This window comes from Diabrotica virgifera, chromosome 1 (assembly GCF_917563875.1).
Source record: "Diabrotica virgifera virgifera chromosome 1, PGI_DIABVI_V3a".
Classification (NCBI taxonomy): Eukaryota; Metazoa; Arthropoda; class Insecta; order Coleoptera; family Chrysomelidae; genus Diabrotica; species Diabrotica virgifera.
This window is the reverse complement of record NC_065443.1, coordinates 107,704,698-107,722,188: the sequence shown is the minus strand read 5'-3', so window position 1 is coordinate 107,722,188 and position 17,491 is coordinate 107,704,698. Positions and strand designations below refer to the sequence as shown.

General features: G+C 33.4%; 1 protein-coding gene across 10 annotated transcripts in view; it reads left to right on the top strand.

The window, feature by feature from the left end:
- The first annotated feature begins 432 nt into the window (after positions 1-432).
- The window catches only part of LOC126879760 (zinc finger protein OZF-like), a 50,147-nt gene continuing 33,088 nt past the window's right edge, over positions 433-17,491 (top strand). Inside the window, exons 1-4 of one of the 10 annotated variants that reach the window (XM_050643019.1) lie at positions 591-2,404; positions 2,473-2,598; positions 5,929-6,045; positions 10,200-10,316. In XM_050643019.1, the coding sequence (XP_050498976.1) occupies positions 2,254-2,404; positions 2,473-2,598; positions 5,929-6,045; positions 10,200-10,316 (511 nt within the window). In that variant the 5' untranslated portion in view covers positions 591-2,253. Of the gene's footprint in view, positions 2,414-2,472; positions 2,599-5,928; positions 6,046-10,199; positions 10,317-17,491 lie in introns of all 10 variants that reach the window. The other 9 variants (XM_050643013.1, XM_050643056.1, XM_050643058.1 and 6 more) reach the window with 9 other exon arrangements.

The following is a 17,491-nucleotide window of genomic DNA, read 5'->3' as shown; positions in this document are numbered from 1 at the left end:
TAAACATTAACATAATTATTTATACAGTGTGTTCAAAAAACATTTTTTAATTAAAATAAGTGAGACAAAAAGAAGAATATAATGTAATTATTTAATTCAAAATACATTTTACTACTGTCAGTAAACAGAAAAAAATTTTACTTGACAAATAAACATTGATTTTCGCTTAAACGAAATGTTCAAACTGCCAAGCGACAGGTGGGTGGCAGCTTTAACATTGAATTTAAGCAAAAAACAATATTTATTTCTCAAATAAACATTTTTTTCCTGTTTTCTGACAACAGTAAAACGTATTTTGAATTAAATAAATTACGTACATTCTTCTTTTTGTTTCAATTATTTTAATTAAAAAAATGTTTTTTGAACACCCTGTATAAATAATTAGGTAAATGTTTATATTAGTGAATAGAGAATTGAATACCCTTTCAAATGAGCTATCACATGACCATTCTCATTTAAAAAAATCATCGATTACGTCATCGCGCCCAGATGGATGACGTCACTAGTATGATATATATGCCAAAAAATCTGAATCTAAAAATAAAAATCGACCCGTTTCAGGATTTTTCATTAATGTCGCTGGTTTACGAAATAATGAATTTATGCGTTACTTTATGGACGCACTGTATATGCAATCTTAAGATTCGATTTTAGCAATAAAATAGCTGGTAAATAATTTTTCCCAAAAATGGCATTTTTTCGATAATTTTCCCAGACTATCAACAAGTTCCAATAAACGGGAGCGCCAACCCAAATTCTGAGCAGTCTCAACATGATAAGATTAATATCCCCAGTTGTAACTAATATCGAAATGAATAAGAATCGCTATATTCTGCGGCTGTCATGGCGGTGTCGAAATGAAATTGCGACTGTCGAAATGAATTAGAATCAGGGCCCAGAAACGATACAAGAATTTGTGTCAGGCACAGATTCTTGTACAATAACTGCGCCAATTTCTGCGCAAAGAGCAAAAACGTAAAACCTGCTGGTAAAACTTCTAAATCTCATAATGGCGGCTGAAAATGAGATCATATGATTTATGTCTTGATAAATTTATTTGTGTTTTGTAGGTATTATTTATAAATATTTTATTGATACTTAATATACCGTTTGGTATGGACTACTGTTCTACTAATAACCATATATTTAGAATAACTTTGGGTTTCATATTGCATAATTTTTTAATAGAGGAAAATACAATAGTTCCAATTTGGATCAAACTGAAGATAATTATAATGCAAATATTTTAGCACAAATATCAAAACAAAATAAAAATCACAAATAATCAACAGTCAACGTAAAAATTCTAGTTATTATAACAATAAAATATTTGTTTTTAAAAGTTTATAAATTTTATAAAATCCTTAAAATCAGCTGTAGACGCAGTACTACCATCATACCAATGTAAGGTGACAGGGTGACAAACAAAATTTCGACCAATCACGTGCCGAATTTCATACAGTTTTCGATACAAGAACTTGCATAGTGTCATACAGGGCACAAATGTACATACAAGAAATGATACAAGAAAATGTATACAAGAAACGATATCAGAAACGATATTAGAAATGATACAAGAAAATGCATAGTGTCATACAGCCTTAATGATAAACGTATTGGGAAAAGAGAGAGTGGAAGAACTATCTGTATTTGCGATCGCGCCCGTATTTTGGATAAACGTATTGGGAAAAGAGAGAGGAAGAACTATAAACATAATATTTAAGTTGGGCCCACCCCAATTCCTCAACTGTCATCAACACGTCTAACTTCACGCGTAATTTTGATACGAGAATTATAAAAAAATATGCATTGAAATCCAGATCCCGTAATTTTTTGAGTATTATAAAGTAAGTACAAAGACATTACATAAATTTTTTTGTAATTCCACCTTCAATTTACCGTGCACTTCTCGTTGACTCTTACCGATAAGGTAGAGTCGTTGATGAACCGGGCGGCGCAGTGGTGCCTAACTTCTCAACTATACGAAAGACATGGGGGTTGCGCATGCGCTCGTCACAGTGGTCACAGACTACGTCCTACGTCACATGTCACATGATAAAAGGAGCTAAAAAAACTAAAAACGAAACAAAAACAAAACCAAAAACTAAAAATTTGCATAGAGATGAGAGTTTTTATCGGCACCATTGTATAACTAGATAAACAATGTCGGTACGGTTTTTATCACAGGTTTTTATTTTGTAGGTGTAGGGCTTAGATGGTCTTTAAGGGGTAGGCGGGTGGGCTTTATTCTTTATGTTCTGTACTTCATCATCAGTGTTCAGTGTGTTAGATATGGAATCTAAAATTGAAATTAAAGAAGAGTCTGTTGAATGTGGCCAAAGTAACGTAGAGAATCAGCTGTTCACATCAACCGATCTTGAGGACTTAAATAATGGACCAGCAGGTAATTCAAGTAAGACAAAAGTACTAAAATACTGAACAAGGAAGTGTAATTCTTATTTTTTTTATTAGCTAGGGCAGTAAAAGCTGAAATTAAGGAAGAGTTCATTGAAAGTGATCCAATGTATACAGAGGGTCAGGTATCCACCTCCCTTGATCTGCGAGATGTAAAGAATGAACCAGATGAGTATAACTCAGGTAAGCTCAGTAATAATTTTATTAACACTAACACTCCATGAAACCAGTGGATAGATAGTTTGTGGAAAGGGGATCATTCAGTACATTTGACTTTAGTGATCAAAATCTAAAATATAGCTAATGATGATTTGTTCCACTTTTCAGTGTTCTCCCTCCAGTAGCCACGTCTTGTAAAGTTACATGAGTGGACACACTGAGGTACCTAATGCCGCACATAAAAACAGTATTCTCTCTCCTATGGCGCTACAACCCAAGTCGGGCCCTGGCCTCCTCAGTTGTCCACCCCAGTATCTCTTTTGCATTGGTTCTCACTTTGTCTATCTACCGCTTCCTTGGTCTTCCTACTGTCTGACGTCATCACAGTTCTGCTAAGTGTTCTACTAGGTGTTCTGTCGTTATCCATTCTTAAAGGTGACCTGCCCAACGCAATGTATGTATCTTTGCATAATTTGCTATATTGATAAGTGGGATAAAGCTCAATAGGTCCGCTATAGTAATAGATAGCAATAAAAGTCAATAACAAAAATTGTAGCCAACTTTGAGCTTCACATTACAAAATTAGTTAGAATTATACAGGGTGTTCGATAATATAGTGGCAGACCAAATTTATGTTTTTTTAAATGGAATACCCTATATTTTATTTCATATTCGAAATCTTGTTAACTTCTCCATCACAAAAATATAAAGGTTTGTTATGTTATACAGGGTATTTACAAAGTTATAACCAATTTTATATGAAAATCGTAACAAGTTCAACTCCCTGTATAAATAAGAATACGCAAAACAGAAATGGTTTGTTGATGCCATATTTTTTTATTTATTGTCAAAATTTTTAAAAATTATTGACATTGCTAAGTTTCTTGATATCAAATACAGGGTGAGTCAAAACGCAAGTACATTATTTTCTCAGTAATTTTAAATGTAACCTCCTGTATTTTATATCACTATTGGAAAGTACCAGTACCATACTTTAATTTTCATATAACATTTCCTATGTCCAAATTTATTAGTTTTAGAGATATTTTCATTTTTCATAGCAAATTATTTTAGGTGTCTAAATTTTTCCAAATTTTAAGTAAGCCATGACTGAATTGACGATTACTGATTATCAATCCGGTAATCAATGTAGCAAATAGAGAACGAAAAATAATGTACTATTAGTACCTAATACATTTTACAAAAAAAAAAAACACAACAACAACATGCAACATTTTTGAAACAATTGAAAACTACTTTTGTATGTAAATGTAACAAATAAAGAAAGAGAAATAATTTATTAGAAATAAATTTTACAAAAAACACACAAAGACAAAATACAACATTTTGTGAAGACAATTAAACACTACTTTTGTATGTAAATGTAATAATCTAACAAATAAATAACGAAAAATAATTTATCAGTAATACATTTTGCAAAAAAAAGTTTGAAAAAATTAAAAGCTACTTTTAATAAAATGTTTTTAATATTTAATTACATAAGGTGTTCAAAATTACCTCCTAACACATTTTTTATGCACGCCTAAAAACTATCATTGAACGAGCAACTTACACATGAAGCATTTGTAAATTAACACATCGAAATACACTTTGTATTCTATTTTTCATCTCATCCCTTGTTGTTGGAGGTATTTTATAAACTTCATTATTAACATAACCCCAAAAAAATCAGTCCAATTTATTAAATTCTGGTGATCTGGGTGGCCACGCAAACACCACTGGGTGTCTATGGCAAAATGAAAATATCTCGAAAACTAATAAATTTAGACATAGGGAATGTTATCTAAAAAGTACAGTAATGGTACTTTTCAATAGTGATATAAAATACAGGGTGTTCCATTTAAAATTACTGAGAAAATAATGTACTTGCGTTTTTTCTCACCCTGTGTTTGATATAAAGAAAATTAGCAATATCAATCATTTTTAAAAATTTTGACAATAAATAAAAAAATATGGCATCAACAAACCATTTCTGTTTTGCGTATTCTTATTTATACAGGGAGTTGAACTTGTTACGATTTTTATATAAAATTGGTTATAACTTTGTAAATACCCTGTATAACATAACAAACCTTTATATTTTTGTGATGGAGAAGTTAACAAGATTTCGAATATAAAATAAAATATAGGGTATTCCATTTAAAAAACATAAATTTGGTCTGCCACTGTGTTATCGAATAACTAATTTTATAACGTTACATTGTAACTAATTTTATAATGTGAAGCTCAAAATTGGCTACAATTTTTGTTATTACCTTTTATTGCTATTTTGTTACTATAGCGGATCTATTGAGCTTTACCCCACTAATCAATCACCCTGTAGAGGGTTCTCTGTAATATTAGTATAACTCATGGTTGAACCCTATTCAGTATCCTCCTTAATATCTTTCTTTCAAAAGTATTAATCAGGTTTATTGTCTTTTCAGTCATGACCCACGTTTCTATACCATATGTTACTATTGGCTGTTTGATGGTTTTATATATTTTAAACTTTTCTTTCCTATGGATGTCTTTGGATCCAAACACTTGTGACAGAGAGAAGTATGCTTTGTTAGCAAGCATTATCCGTTTCCGTGTTTCTTCCTCCTCGCTGCCATTCTCAGTGATCTGTACAAAAACGGTATTATTTAGTAATTTGTTAGAATAACAAAAAAGCATTATTTTTAACATTCTATTGTATAACTTTAACGTAATGTGTAACTCAGGTGCAAAATACTTTTTTGATTTTTAGATTTTTTGTCACAAATTGAACTAGGAATTTAAGAAAGATTTTTAATTTGAAATATCTCAGTGGCATACTATTTTTATCTTTAAAAATATCAGACTATTACCTCTAACCACGCCAATGGTGAATATAAAGTTCATAATTGTATGTCAAAAAATGCGCAATAACTACCTCTTAAAACCCACTAAATTTCATTTGCGAACAGGTTATGCCTGGGAGTGCAAACACCGCTAGAAGGCAAAACATTGTATTCTTTTTTTAACACAATTTAGGCTTTAAACTTTATTTTAAATAGTAAGAAGGTATATAGGATATAAATATCCCAACACCATGTAATAGAGAATTATTATTATTATTATTTTATACATATTATTATTAGACTTAGCCAGTCCGATGGAGTGTTAAATACTTTGATGTAAATGAAATTTTTGTTGAAAATTGAAATTGTAATTAACTATTCTAATTGGGAAATATAGTCACAATTTAACTTGAAACAATAATTTTATTAACGGTTCAACTTCCAAATCGGACGTCGTTGTCAAAATACAAAATAATTAATTTTATAATTACAAAAATGCCACAAAGAACAACATATTAATTTTTTTAAGATCGGGCAGTAAAAGCTGAAATTAAGGAAGATTTTGATGAAGGTGGTCCAAGATATGTAGAGGGTCAGCTATCCACCTCCCTTGATCTGGAAGACTTGAAGGATGAAGATACCTCAGGTGATATAAATAATAAAAATATTTAGGTTGAACTTATTTTTTAAGCATCTGTTTATTTCACAATTAATTTTCAATTTTTTTTATTTAACCTCCCAATTTATTTACAATCTGTAAAACAAGTTACAGTGAGTAAATGTTGTGACCACTAGTGTAAGTGACTTGGAGAAAATGATTCATTAATCATTTTCTTTACAAATATTTTACATATTTATATATAAAATTGTTTGTCTCTGGGAATTACAGCACATATAACTAAAATCGCGATGGTAAATCACTAGGTGTACTTCGTCTCAGTCTTTGTCTGACTGGTTGTCTCATCAGGTTTCTAGCTGGTACATTTGGATGTTGTGTCAGTCTGTCTTCGTATTTCTGTGCGAAGTTAGTAATTTCTTCTTTTACTGTTGCAATTTCTAGGTCGCGTCTAATAATATTATTTGCAACATACCATGGGGCATTTGTGATTATTAGAAGAACCTTCAACTGGAACCTCTCCAAGATTTCGATATTGGAGTTTGATGCAGTACCCCAAAGTTGGATCCCGTAACTCCATATTGGCTTCAAAATTGCTTTGTAGACAAGTACTTTATTTTTCATCGAAAGTGATGATTTGTGACCAATCAGCCAGTATAGATTGTGTAATTTGAGACCAAGTTGTTTAAGCCTCATAAAAATGTGTGTTCTCCAGTTTAATCTTTGGTCTAGGTGCATTCCAAGGTATTTGACTGTTTCTTGCTGTTTTAGTTGGTGGTTGTTGATATATACAGGCGGGCAGTGACCTTTACCTTTTGTAAAGGTAATATGAACCGACTTAGTTTCATTTGTTTGAAAACGCCACGGTTTTAGCCAAGTTTGCATTTTTTTGAGGCTGGTTTGCAGAAGTTGAGAAGCTCTCCGGGGGTCCTGATGTACTGACATCACTGCTGTGTCATCTGCATATGTAGCTGTCGTGGTTTGAAAGTTTGTTGGTAAGTCCGCTGTGTACAATAGCTATAACACTGGCCCCAGAACCAGAACACTGCCCTGTGGAACTCCGGATCCAACTGGAAATAGAGACGTGCGCTCATCTCTATGTTGTACAAAAAAATAACGGTTTTGGAGGTAGGATTTTAAAATTAGGAAGTGAGTGAGAGGAAGCATTTTTTAAAATTTTTAAAGGCCTTTGTGCCAGACTTTACCGAATGCTTTCGAGATGTCTAGAAAGGCGGCAGTGCAGTACATTTTGTCTTCCATTGCTCGATTAACAGTTCTGCATATCCGATGAACCTGTTCTATGGTTGCGTGTTGTGATCTGAATCCAAACTGGTGTGCAGGGATTAGTTCTCGATCTGATCGGAGTGGTTGAATTCTTGAGAGTAAATATCAGTTTTTCTAGGATCTTTGACACTATCGGCAGTAAGCTTATGGGTCGATATGATTTGACATCTTCCAGAGGCTTACCTGGTTTGGGAATTAGTATAATTTTTGCGACTTTCATTGCATTGAATAATTGAGTACGGTACACAATTCCTTTCCTGGGTAGTTGTTTAATAATTTTACTGGTTATAAAATCGAAGCCTGGGGAGTTTTTTGATTTAAGATTTTGTATTATTTTGATCACTTCATTTACCTTAAACTTTTCCAGTGGAAGTTCTAGCTGGTATGGAAATTCTAAAAATTGTTGGATGAATGCTTTAAAGTTTTGATTTTTCTCAGCAGAGAAAGGTTGAAAGGCGTCTGTGAGATATTTTGCAAACACTTCTGATTTTTCTTTATTGCTTTTGTCTCATTCACCGTTTTCTGCGCGAATAGGAGGGTTGGTTGATTGAGGTCGTTTAAACTTTTTCGTAGCCTTCCATAGAGAATAGTCTGTACTTTCTGTTGCTGATAGATTGCTAAGATATTCTTTAATCCCATCGTTTTTGTAGTTATTTAGGAGAGTTTTGAGTTGAACTGTAGCCTGGTTGAGTCTGGTTTTGTCCAGAGGCGCGTGCGTTCTTTGCCATGTTTTTCTTAAATTTCGTTTTTCTATGATTTTTTGTCTGATTATGCTTGGTAGCTCTTGTTTCATGAGCGTCGTGTTTTTTAGGGGCGTTGTTTGCCAGATTGCTTCCTGTATAATTACGTTAAAGGTTTGTATGGCTTCATCTATTTTATAGTTTGTTTTTAAAGGTATGTTTAGGTTTAGACTGTCCACAATCACCCGCCGAAACCTTTCCCAATCCGTATATTTGTTGTCCAGTTTCGGTGGTAGCTGTATCTCAACAAGTTCAGCACTTATCGTGATCAATACAGACGAGTAATCCGAGGAAAGGTCAAAGCAAGATTCAATTCTTTGCGATCTTTTTGGAATTCCTTTTGTTACGCAGAAGTCAAGTAGATCTGGTATTTTGTTTATGTCGGTTGGCCAATAGGTAGGTTAACCACTGGAAATATATGGGTAGTTGTTACTATTGATAGCCGCTAGAAGCTGTCGTCCTTTTGGGGTGATTAATCTTGATCCCCAATGTGTATGTTTAGAGTTGTAATCTCCTCCAGACAAATCTGTTACTCAATGTTTTAAAAAATTCTTCAAATTGTTCTTTTTTATCTTGTGTATTGGTGCAATAGACTGCAGAGATTGTTAGTGAGCCATGCCAATCTTCAGTAATTATGTTAGTAGCCTGCAAGTAGTCTTTTTTAAAGTCATTAGTCTTGTAGTGTTTAATATTGTTTTTGATTATAATAGCAGTTCCACCATGGGCTGTATCACCTGGGTGTCTAGTATTGTAAGTTGTGTAGTTAGGTATTTTAAAGTAACTTCTACTTGTGAAGTGAGTTTCTGATATTAACCTTATATCAATTTCGTGACTAATGATGAAAGTTTTTACCTCAAGACAATGTTTTGCAAGTCCGTTGGCGTTCCAAAGTGCAATTTTTAATAACTTATTCATTTTGTTAAATTATTGACAACTATCGTTAGGAGGTTTAGCAGTGTGGACAGTTGTTCCACAAATCCTTTAAACATCGATTTTAGTTCAGGCAGGTCGATAGCAGGAGTAGGGTGTGTTAAATTTGGTGCTTGTAAAGTATTCTGAGATGTGCTTGCTTGAGGTAGTTGGTTTGTTACTGCTTATGAGTAGCTAATGCCTGGATTGATGGTTCTTCCAATATTACTCGTTAGTGGGGTTGTAGGTTGTTTTTACCGTAGGGTTGGATATGTTTTTTTTCTGCAGTTTCTTATATATAGTACATCCTTTATAATTTTCCGGGTGGTTTCCCTCGCAAATAATGCACTGAACATCGTCAGATCTTTCTTTTCTTGTGCAGTGTTCAGTAGCATGATCTTCGGTGCATTTGACACATCTGGGCCTATGTTGACAGTATTTTTTTTGTATGCGCATATCTTTGACATCTACTGCACTGTGGGATTTCCCTCCTTGTGTATGGTGGTTCAAATTTAATTTTGTAGTTTAGCAAGTGTTCAACGTCGTAAATTGTTTTATTATTTTCTGCTGATTTTAAGTCAATGAAGAACATTGATAAAGGTTGCTTAGTTTTGTAATTTTTAATGTTCCTCATATTTACTACTGAGTGACCCAACTTCTCGATTTCTTCTTTTAATTATGTCAGATTGGCTGAGTAGTGCATGGTTTTTAATACGATTCTGAAGCTGCGTTCGTCACAAGGCCTAAATGTATGGAATTCTGTTTTTTTTCTCAGTTGAAGCTTTAGTTATTGTACTATAATTTTCTTTTTCTTTAGGTTATATTTTAACTTGATCGTGATTAAAACTTTTATTTCGTATCCATTTTTGGCTATATTATTTAATAGTGTGGTGAGTGGGGTCACATTTTTCACTCCATTTACAAATATGGGAGGTGGTTTTGAGGTTTTTTCAGTTTTATAAATATCCCAACACCATGTAATAGAGAATTATTATTATTATTATTATTTTATACATACATATTATTATTAGACTTAGCCAGTCCGATTGAGTGTTAAATACTTTGATGTACATAATTGAAATTTTTGTAATTAACTATTCTAATTGAGAAATATAGCCACAATTTAACTCGAAAAAATAATTTTATTAACGTTTCGACTTCCAGATCGGACGTCGTTGTCAAAATACAAAATAATTAATTTTATAATTACAAAAATGCCACAAAGAACAATATATTGAATTTTTTTTAAAGATCGGGCAGTAAAAGCTGATATTAAGGAAGATTTTGATGAAGGTGATCCGAGATATGAAGAGGGTCAGCTATCCACCTCCCTTGATCTGGAAGACGTGAAGGATGAAGATACCTCAGGTGATATAAATAATAAAAATATTTAGGTTGAACTTATTTTTTAAGCATTTGTTTATTTCACAATAATTAATTTTCATAATTTTAATAATTAATAATTTTAATAATTAATTCATTGAAATCCAGATCCCGTAATTTTTTGAGCATTATAAAGTGAGTACAAATACATACTGTTAAATAATTTTTATAGGGAGAATTTAAAAAATTAATTTTATGTCAAAGACCACGAGACCGTAAATTTTCATGACCCTGTATATGGTCAAATTTTGTAAATAAAATAATTTAGCCGTAAGAAGTGTTTTGCGGAAGAGAAAAATTTTAGTGGTAAAGTTTCTACGAACAATTTATACATTTCAACAGAACGGACTACAAACGTTTGTTTAGGAAGTTAATGTATACCGCGGTTTGATTGAACAATAGACAGTGTTCTCTAAATGGTTTCCCAGAAAGAAACGGATAGTAAACATTTTTGTTTAGTTTAGAATAGAGGGTTTTTCTAGATTGTAAATAAAATTAATTTTAATATCTCCTGGAAATTGACAAGAAAGAAATTTTGTATAGAATACTATTTGTTCTTAAAAGAAAAAGTAGGGATGCGATGTGTGGAGAATGCTTGTGATTGGCTAGGGCTAGGAGACTGATGGAAGGAGAATAGAGTGGTGAGTTTCAAATTGATGAGAGAAAATGGGGTGTTGATGACAGTTGACCAGTTACAGGCGACCCATTTCATATATGAGGGTTAGGTTAGGTATTTCATATGAGGGTGTTAAAGCCAAAGTGGTGTATGAAATTTTGTAAGGCTTGCTTTATAACCTTGATATACAGGGTGTCCAGAAACTCTACCGACAAACGAAGACAGGAGATTCCTCAGATAATTTTAAGACAATTTAATCCAATTCACCTAGTCCGAAAATGCTTCTTAAGGGAGCTAGAGCTCTTTGAAGATGGCGTCATGAAATTAGTTTTTCTTAAATACCTCCAGAACGCTTCTATTTAGAAAAACGAAAATTGGTATGCATATTTACTTTTTAGAGATGAATCGATTCCATCCACTGCAAATTTCTAGTACCGGTTATAGGCGTCCGTTTTGGGTAGAGCAACGAGTATTTTATCGCATAACTTTTTTGTCCTTAACTTTTATGCACTTTTGACACCGGATTAATAAACTGTGAGGTATTCTAGTACTAAAAGGTACTCTTGCTTTAAGTCGGTAGGACACACCGTTTTCTAGAAAATTCGATTTGAAAGTTTTTCGTTTTTGGAATTTGAAAAAAAATTGAAAGAACTTTTCAACAAAAAACGAAGTATTTTACCAACATAAATTAAGAGTAACTCTTAGTACTCGAATACCTCATAATTTAATAATATAGTGTCAAAAATGCTCGAAAATTCAAGACAAAAAAGTTATGCTATAAAATAACTATTGATCTACCCAAAACGGACGCCTATGACCAGTACTAGAAATTCGCAATTAATGAAATCGATTTATCTCTGGAATATAAATAAATGTACCAGTTTTCGTCTTTCTAAACAGCTTTTTTTTTATTCAGAAAGCGAAAAATTTTCAAATCGATTTTTCTAGAAAACGGTGTGTCCTACTGATTTAAAACAAGAGTACCTTTTAGTACTAGAATACTTCACAATTTAATAATCCACTGTCAGAAATGCATAAAAGTTAAAGATAACAAAGTTATGCGATAAAATATCCGTTGCCCTACCCAAAACGGACGCCTATGATCGGTACTAGAAATTTGCAATGGATGGATTAGATTTATATGTTGAAGATAAATACGCGTACCAATTTTTGTTTTTCTAAATAGAAGCGTTCTGGAGGTATTTAAGAAAAAATAATTACAAGACGCCATCTTCAAAGAGCTCTAGCTCCCTTGTCCCATTTTCGGACAAATTGAATTGGGTTAAATTATCTTAAAATTATCTGAAGAATCTCCTGTCTTCGTTTGTCGGTAGAGTTTCTGGCCACCCTGTATATACTTAGGACAAAAAATAATACTAAATACGGAAATTAAAACGGAAGAAATAAAAAGAAGCAGAAAGTTAGCATGGGTAGCATTCGGCAAACTGAATTATACTATATCTATGTATACTCAGAAATCAACAAATTCAGCTACACCTTAGATCTAAAGTTTTTGATGGCATTATTCCGATATTAACATATGGGGCACAAACACGGACAATCACAAAAAATAATTAGAATATACTAAGAGTCACTCAACACGCGATGGAAAGAGCAATGCTAGGCATATCACGGACAAGAAAACAATCACATGGACAAGACAGAATACCAAAGTCACCGATATGGTACAAAAATCATTAAAATTGAAATGGGAATACGCTGGACATGTAGCTAGGAGCGATCTAAACAAATGGCACAACAATTCTAACCTGGAGACCATACCAACACAAAAGACCCAGAGACAAACCTCCTATGAGATGGACAGATGATCTGAAACGGACTGCCGGGAAAAATTGGCTACAAGTAGCGTACAATAAAAAACAATGGAAAGGAAGACTTGACGAGGCTTACGTTCAGATGTGGACGTGAATGGCTAGACGAAGAAAAAGAACATGTCTTCTACATTTGAGACAGTGTGAGGCAACGAAAAGTTGCTAGAATTGTTGGAGCTTTATCAAACCGAACGAGTGCTATGGAATTTCTTAAGATAGTTTTACATTATGCTATTTTCATGCTAGGCAAGAGCCATGCAAGACAGATCATGCAACTGCGCATGCCCACGCGCTATTTCCATGCAATTCCTGTGCTAGACGAAAAATTAAAACATGTTCTATTTTTCACGCTATTTTGATGCAAGAGTCAAATTTCATGTTGCCAATATAACAAAATTTACAGTTTAGAATAAAGCATAACCTTATTATGTAAATTTAAATGTTATTTATTAGTAGAAGTAATAATAATTTGTGATATATACTTGAAAAATTTTAATGCTGGACTGAAAGTGAAATATCTCAAGTTAATGTTTTGGTATATTTCTTTTGTTGGCAACAATGAAAGTGGTATCAAAAATTGCACAGAAATAGCTCTGATGTAAAAAGGTCAAGCTAGGCAAGAGATATGCCAAGCAGGACGGACTTGCATAGCCTTGATGTAAAGCAGCTTTTACTGATATCAGTACTTACTGATTTCTCAGTTTATGAATTGTTTTCATCCACCATCTTCTTCGACGAGTAGGCCTTCGCCTTTTTTGTAGCAAAATAAAATCATATGCACTCATTAGGACAACAAACGCAGTCGCGGCAATTTCCACGTGGGACATAGTGCTGTTTCACATTATAAGAATTTAAACGTGCGAGGGTTAGAACGCACGACGACATTCCAATGGTGGCGCATGTAATCATATGGAGCCTTTCTCACTAGACGGTGGTTGGAACGTTCGGTGAAGTCGCCGTGTTTATGCCGTCTCTCGCTTACAACAACAGACGGCAGCCGTGCCGTCTTTACGCACCCAGTAGCATAGGGGACTTAATGCATCCTTTCATATGATACTGTCGTTCAGTCGCACGAAGGTAGTTTCTTTGGTTGTTTGGTACATTATTTTCATTTACACTTTGTGGTTTAAAGTAGGTGCATATATTTTATATTATGATGTTTCAGATTGATAGTGAAATATTAATTGAAGCGAGACCTGTTCATTGGGACAAAACAATAGAAATATATAAAGATAGAAACGTAACGAGAAATGCTTGGAATGGTGTATGCCGTGCACTTATGGTATACAGTGCACGAATTAATTTGAATTAATTAATTTGACGAATTAGGTGATAAAGAAAACACACATTTTATAAGTCCAGCAAAATTAATTAATGTTACTGATAACAAAAGTAATTAAAACTGCTAAGTATATTATAATAAACTTTATTTTACATGGTTGCAAGTCGTATCTTTTTGTGTTAATAGGATGAACCCAATGAATTCGGTTCCTCTTATTTCTCTTTCTTCGACGATAAAGTAAACACAACGCGGTAATTTGATTTCGCTCCATATAAAATATACTTTTTATTCTACGAAAATACATATATTTAGTTTTATAGGGTAAACAACTCGGTGAAAACTGGAGTAGGGCGGCGGTCACGTCTTGTGTGAAATTATCTAAAAACAACATTTAAAACGAAGGGAACAACATGTAAAAATGAATGGATGATTTTTTGAATGAATTTTTATAATAAACTAGTCTAAATGGGAATTAAGCCACAATTCAACTAAAAAAATAATTTTATTAACGTTTCGACGCCAAAATCGGATGTCGAAACGTTAATAAAATCATTTTTTTAGTTCAGTTGTGGCTTATTTTCCATTTAGAATAGTTTATTACATAGATTGTATGAGCAATTAGATGAGCTAATCCAAGATCCCACAAATAACTTAGTAGAACAATGATTATAAAAACAAATTAAGGCTTTTAATTAAAAACATAAGAAATAATAACTTCTTCTTCTTCTTCTTGTGCCACTCCTATCGGAGATTGGAAATCATCAAGGCTACCCTGATTTTGTTTACAGCTGACCTAAAAAGTTCATTAGTGGTGCAGCCAAACCACTCTCTCAAATTCCGCATCCACGACATTCTTCTACGGCCTGGATTCCGTTTTCCTTCTATTTTTCCTTGCATTATATTTTGAAGTAATGCGTATTTATGACCTCTCATCAGGTGACCCAAATACTCGAGTTTTCTTCGTTTTATCGTTAATAAAATTTCTGGGTCTCTTCCTATCCTTCGTATTACTTCAAGATTTGTGATTCTTTCAACCCAACTTATCTTCAGCATTCGACGGTAGCACCACATCTCGAAACTTTCAATATTTTTTATGTTGTTCTGTTTGAGAGTCCAGGCCTCTACACCGTATAATAGCGTGTTAAATACGTAGCCACTTAGCATTCTTAATCGTAGAGGGATGCTTATATCTCTGTTGCAGAAGAATTTTCTCATCTTTATGAAGGTGGCCCTGGCAATTTCGATACGTCTTTTTATTTCATTGTTTTGGTCTCCAGTTTCGTTTATTAAAGTTCCCAAGTATTTATAACTTGATACTTTTTCAATTTGAATGCCGTTTATACTAATATGTGCTGGTTGTGTCATGATTTTACTGAAGACCATATACTTGGTTTTTTTGATATTAATGTTTATGCCATAATTGTTGCAAGCAATATTTATGTTTGTAAGTAATCGTTGTAATTCTTCTACTGTTCTTGCAACTAGTACAGTGTCGTCTGCGTATCGAATATTATTTACAACCTCTCCATTGATTACGATTCCTTCATTTGCTTGCAAAAGGGCTTCCTGACAGATGCTTTCACTATATACATTAAACAGCAGTGGTGACAAAATGCATCCCTGTCTTACTCCTCTACGTATTTCTATTGCTTTTGATATCTCGTTTTCTATTTTGATGTTAGCTTTCTGATTCCAATATAAGTTGAGAATTATTCGCAGATCTTTATTATCTATGTCTTTTCTTTCAAGAATGTCTCTTAGCCTATCGTGGCGTACTCTGTCAAACGCTTTTTCAAAATCGATAAAACATGCATGTACTTCTTGATTAACGTCTAGGCATCTTTGTGTAAGAACATTCAAACCGAAGAGAGCTTCTCGAGTACCTAGTCCTTTTCTGAACCCCATCTGTGTATTACTAATATCTGACTCCAACTTTTGATAAACTCGGTTGTGGATGATTTTTAGAAATATCTTTAGTAGATGGCTCATTAAAGATATTGTTCGATGTTCTGAACATTCTTTTGCATTGGATTTCTTTGGCAGTGTAACGAATGTAGACAGCAGCCACTCTTGAGGTATAATACCAGTATTGTATACTGTGTTAAATAAGTGCAATATTATACCTATTGATTCATCATTCAAGAGCTTTAGTAATTCAGTAGGAACCTCATCGGGTCCATTTGCCTTTCCAGTTTTGGAATTTTTAAGTGCCATTTCTACTTCACATTTTAGGATTTCAGGTCCCATTTCACCATTTACCTTGTCAATGTTATTTCTGTTGTCCTCAAACAATTCTCTTATGTATTCAGCCCATCTATTAATTTTTTCTGTTAAGTCTACAATAATATTTCCGTCTTTGTCCTTAAGCAAACTTATTTGATGTCTTCTTTGGGTTCCTGTAAGTTCTTTTACTTTTTTATGTATATTGAATGTGTCATACTTTCTTTCATAGTCTTCCATTTCTACACATTGTTCTTTAATCCATGATTCTTTGGCCTTCTTTATTATTTGCTTTATGTTCTTATCAACCTCTCTGTATTTTTCTGAATTATTCTTCAATTTGCGTCTTTCATCCATTAGTTCTAGTATGTCTGGTGTCATCCACACCTTATGTTTCTTTGGAGATTTGGTTAGGTGTTTCTTTCCCGTAGTTCTTATTATAGTGTTTATATACTTCAGTTTTTCATCTATGTTGTCTGTTCTGCGGATTCGGTTTTCTGCTACACTGAGGTCGGTGTTGATTTCTTCGCGCACTGTTTGTCGTCGGTGTTCACTTTTAAGCTGACTTAAGTCTAACGCTGGGATGATGGTTTTTCTCATTTTCTTTGGTCTAGCTTCTAACACAGATACTACTGGATTATGATCCGAACCGATATCAGTTCCAGGGTAAGTTTTAGTAGATTTCACGGCATTACGGTATCTTTTTGTCACCATTATGTAATCTATTTGGTTTCTGATCACTTTTTCTTGTGTGTGTTGAGGTGACGTCCACGTATACAGTCTCCTTGGGGGTAATTTAAAGAATGTATTAGTTATTATTAAATCTTCGCTTTGACAAAACTGAACTAAACGATCACCCCTTTCATTTCTATTACCTAAGCCGTATTCACCGACATTTTCTCCAACTTTACCCTGACCTACCTTGGCGTTCAGATCGCCCATTACTATGTTAATGTGTTGTCTCTTTGTTGTTCTCATCACCTCTTCTAAGTTATTATAGAATTGTTCTATTTCCTCTTCGTCTTTGTCTGCTGTAGGAGCGTACACTTGTATGATGTTTATTATGTTCTTCTTATCTTTCAGTTGTATTAACATCACGCGCTCTGAGAATGGAGTAAAATTTGCTACAGCATCTTTCCATTTTTTTGAGATGATGACTCCAACTCCGTATCGATGGGTTGTGGTGTCACTTCCGGCATAATAAAACATA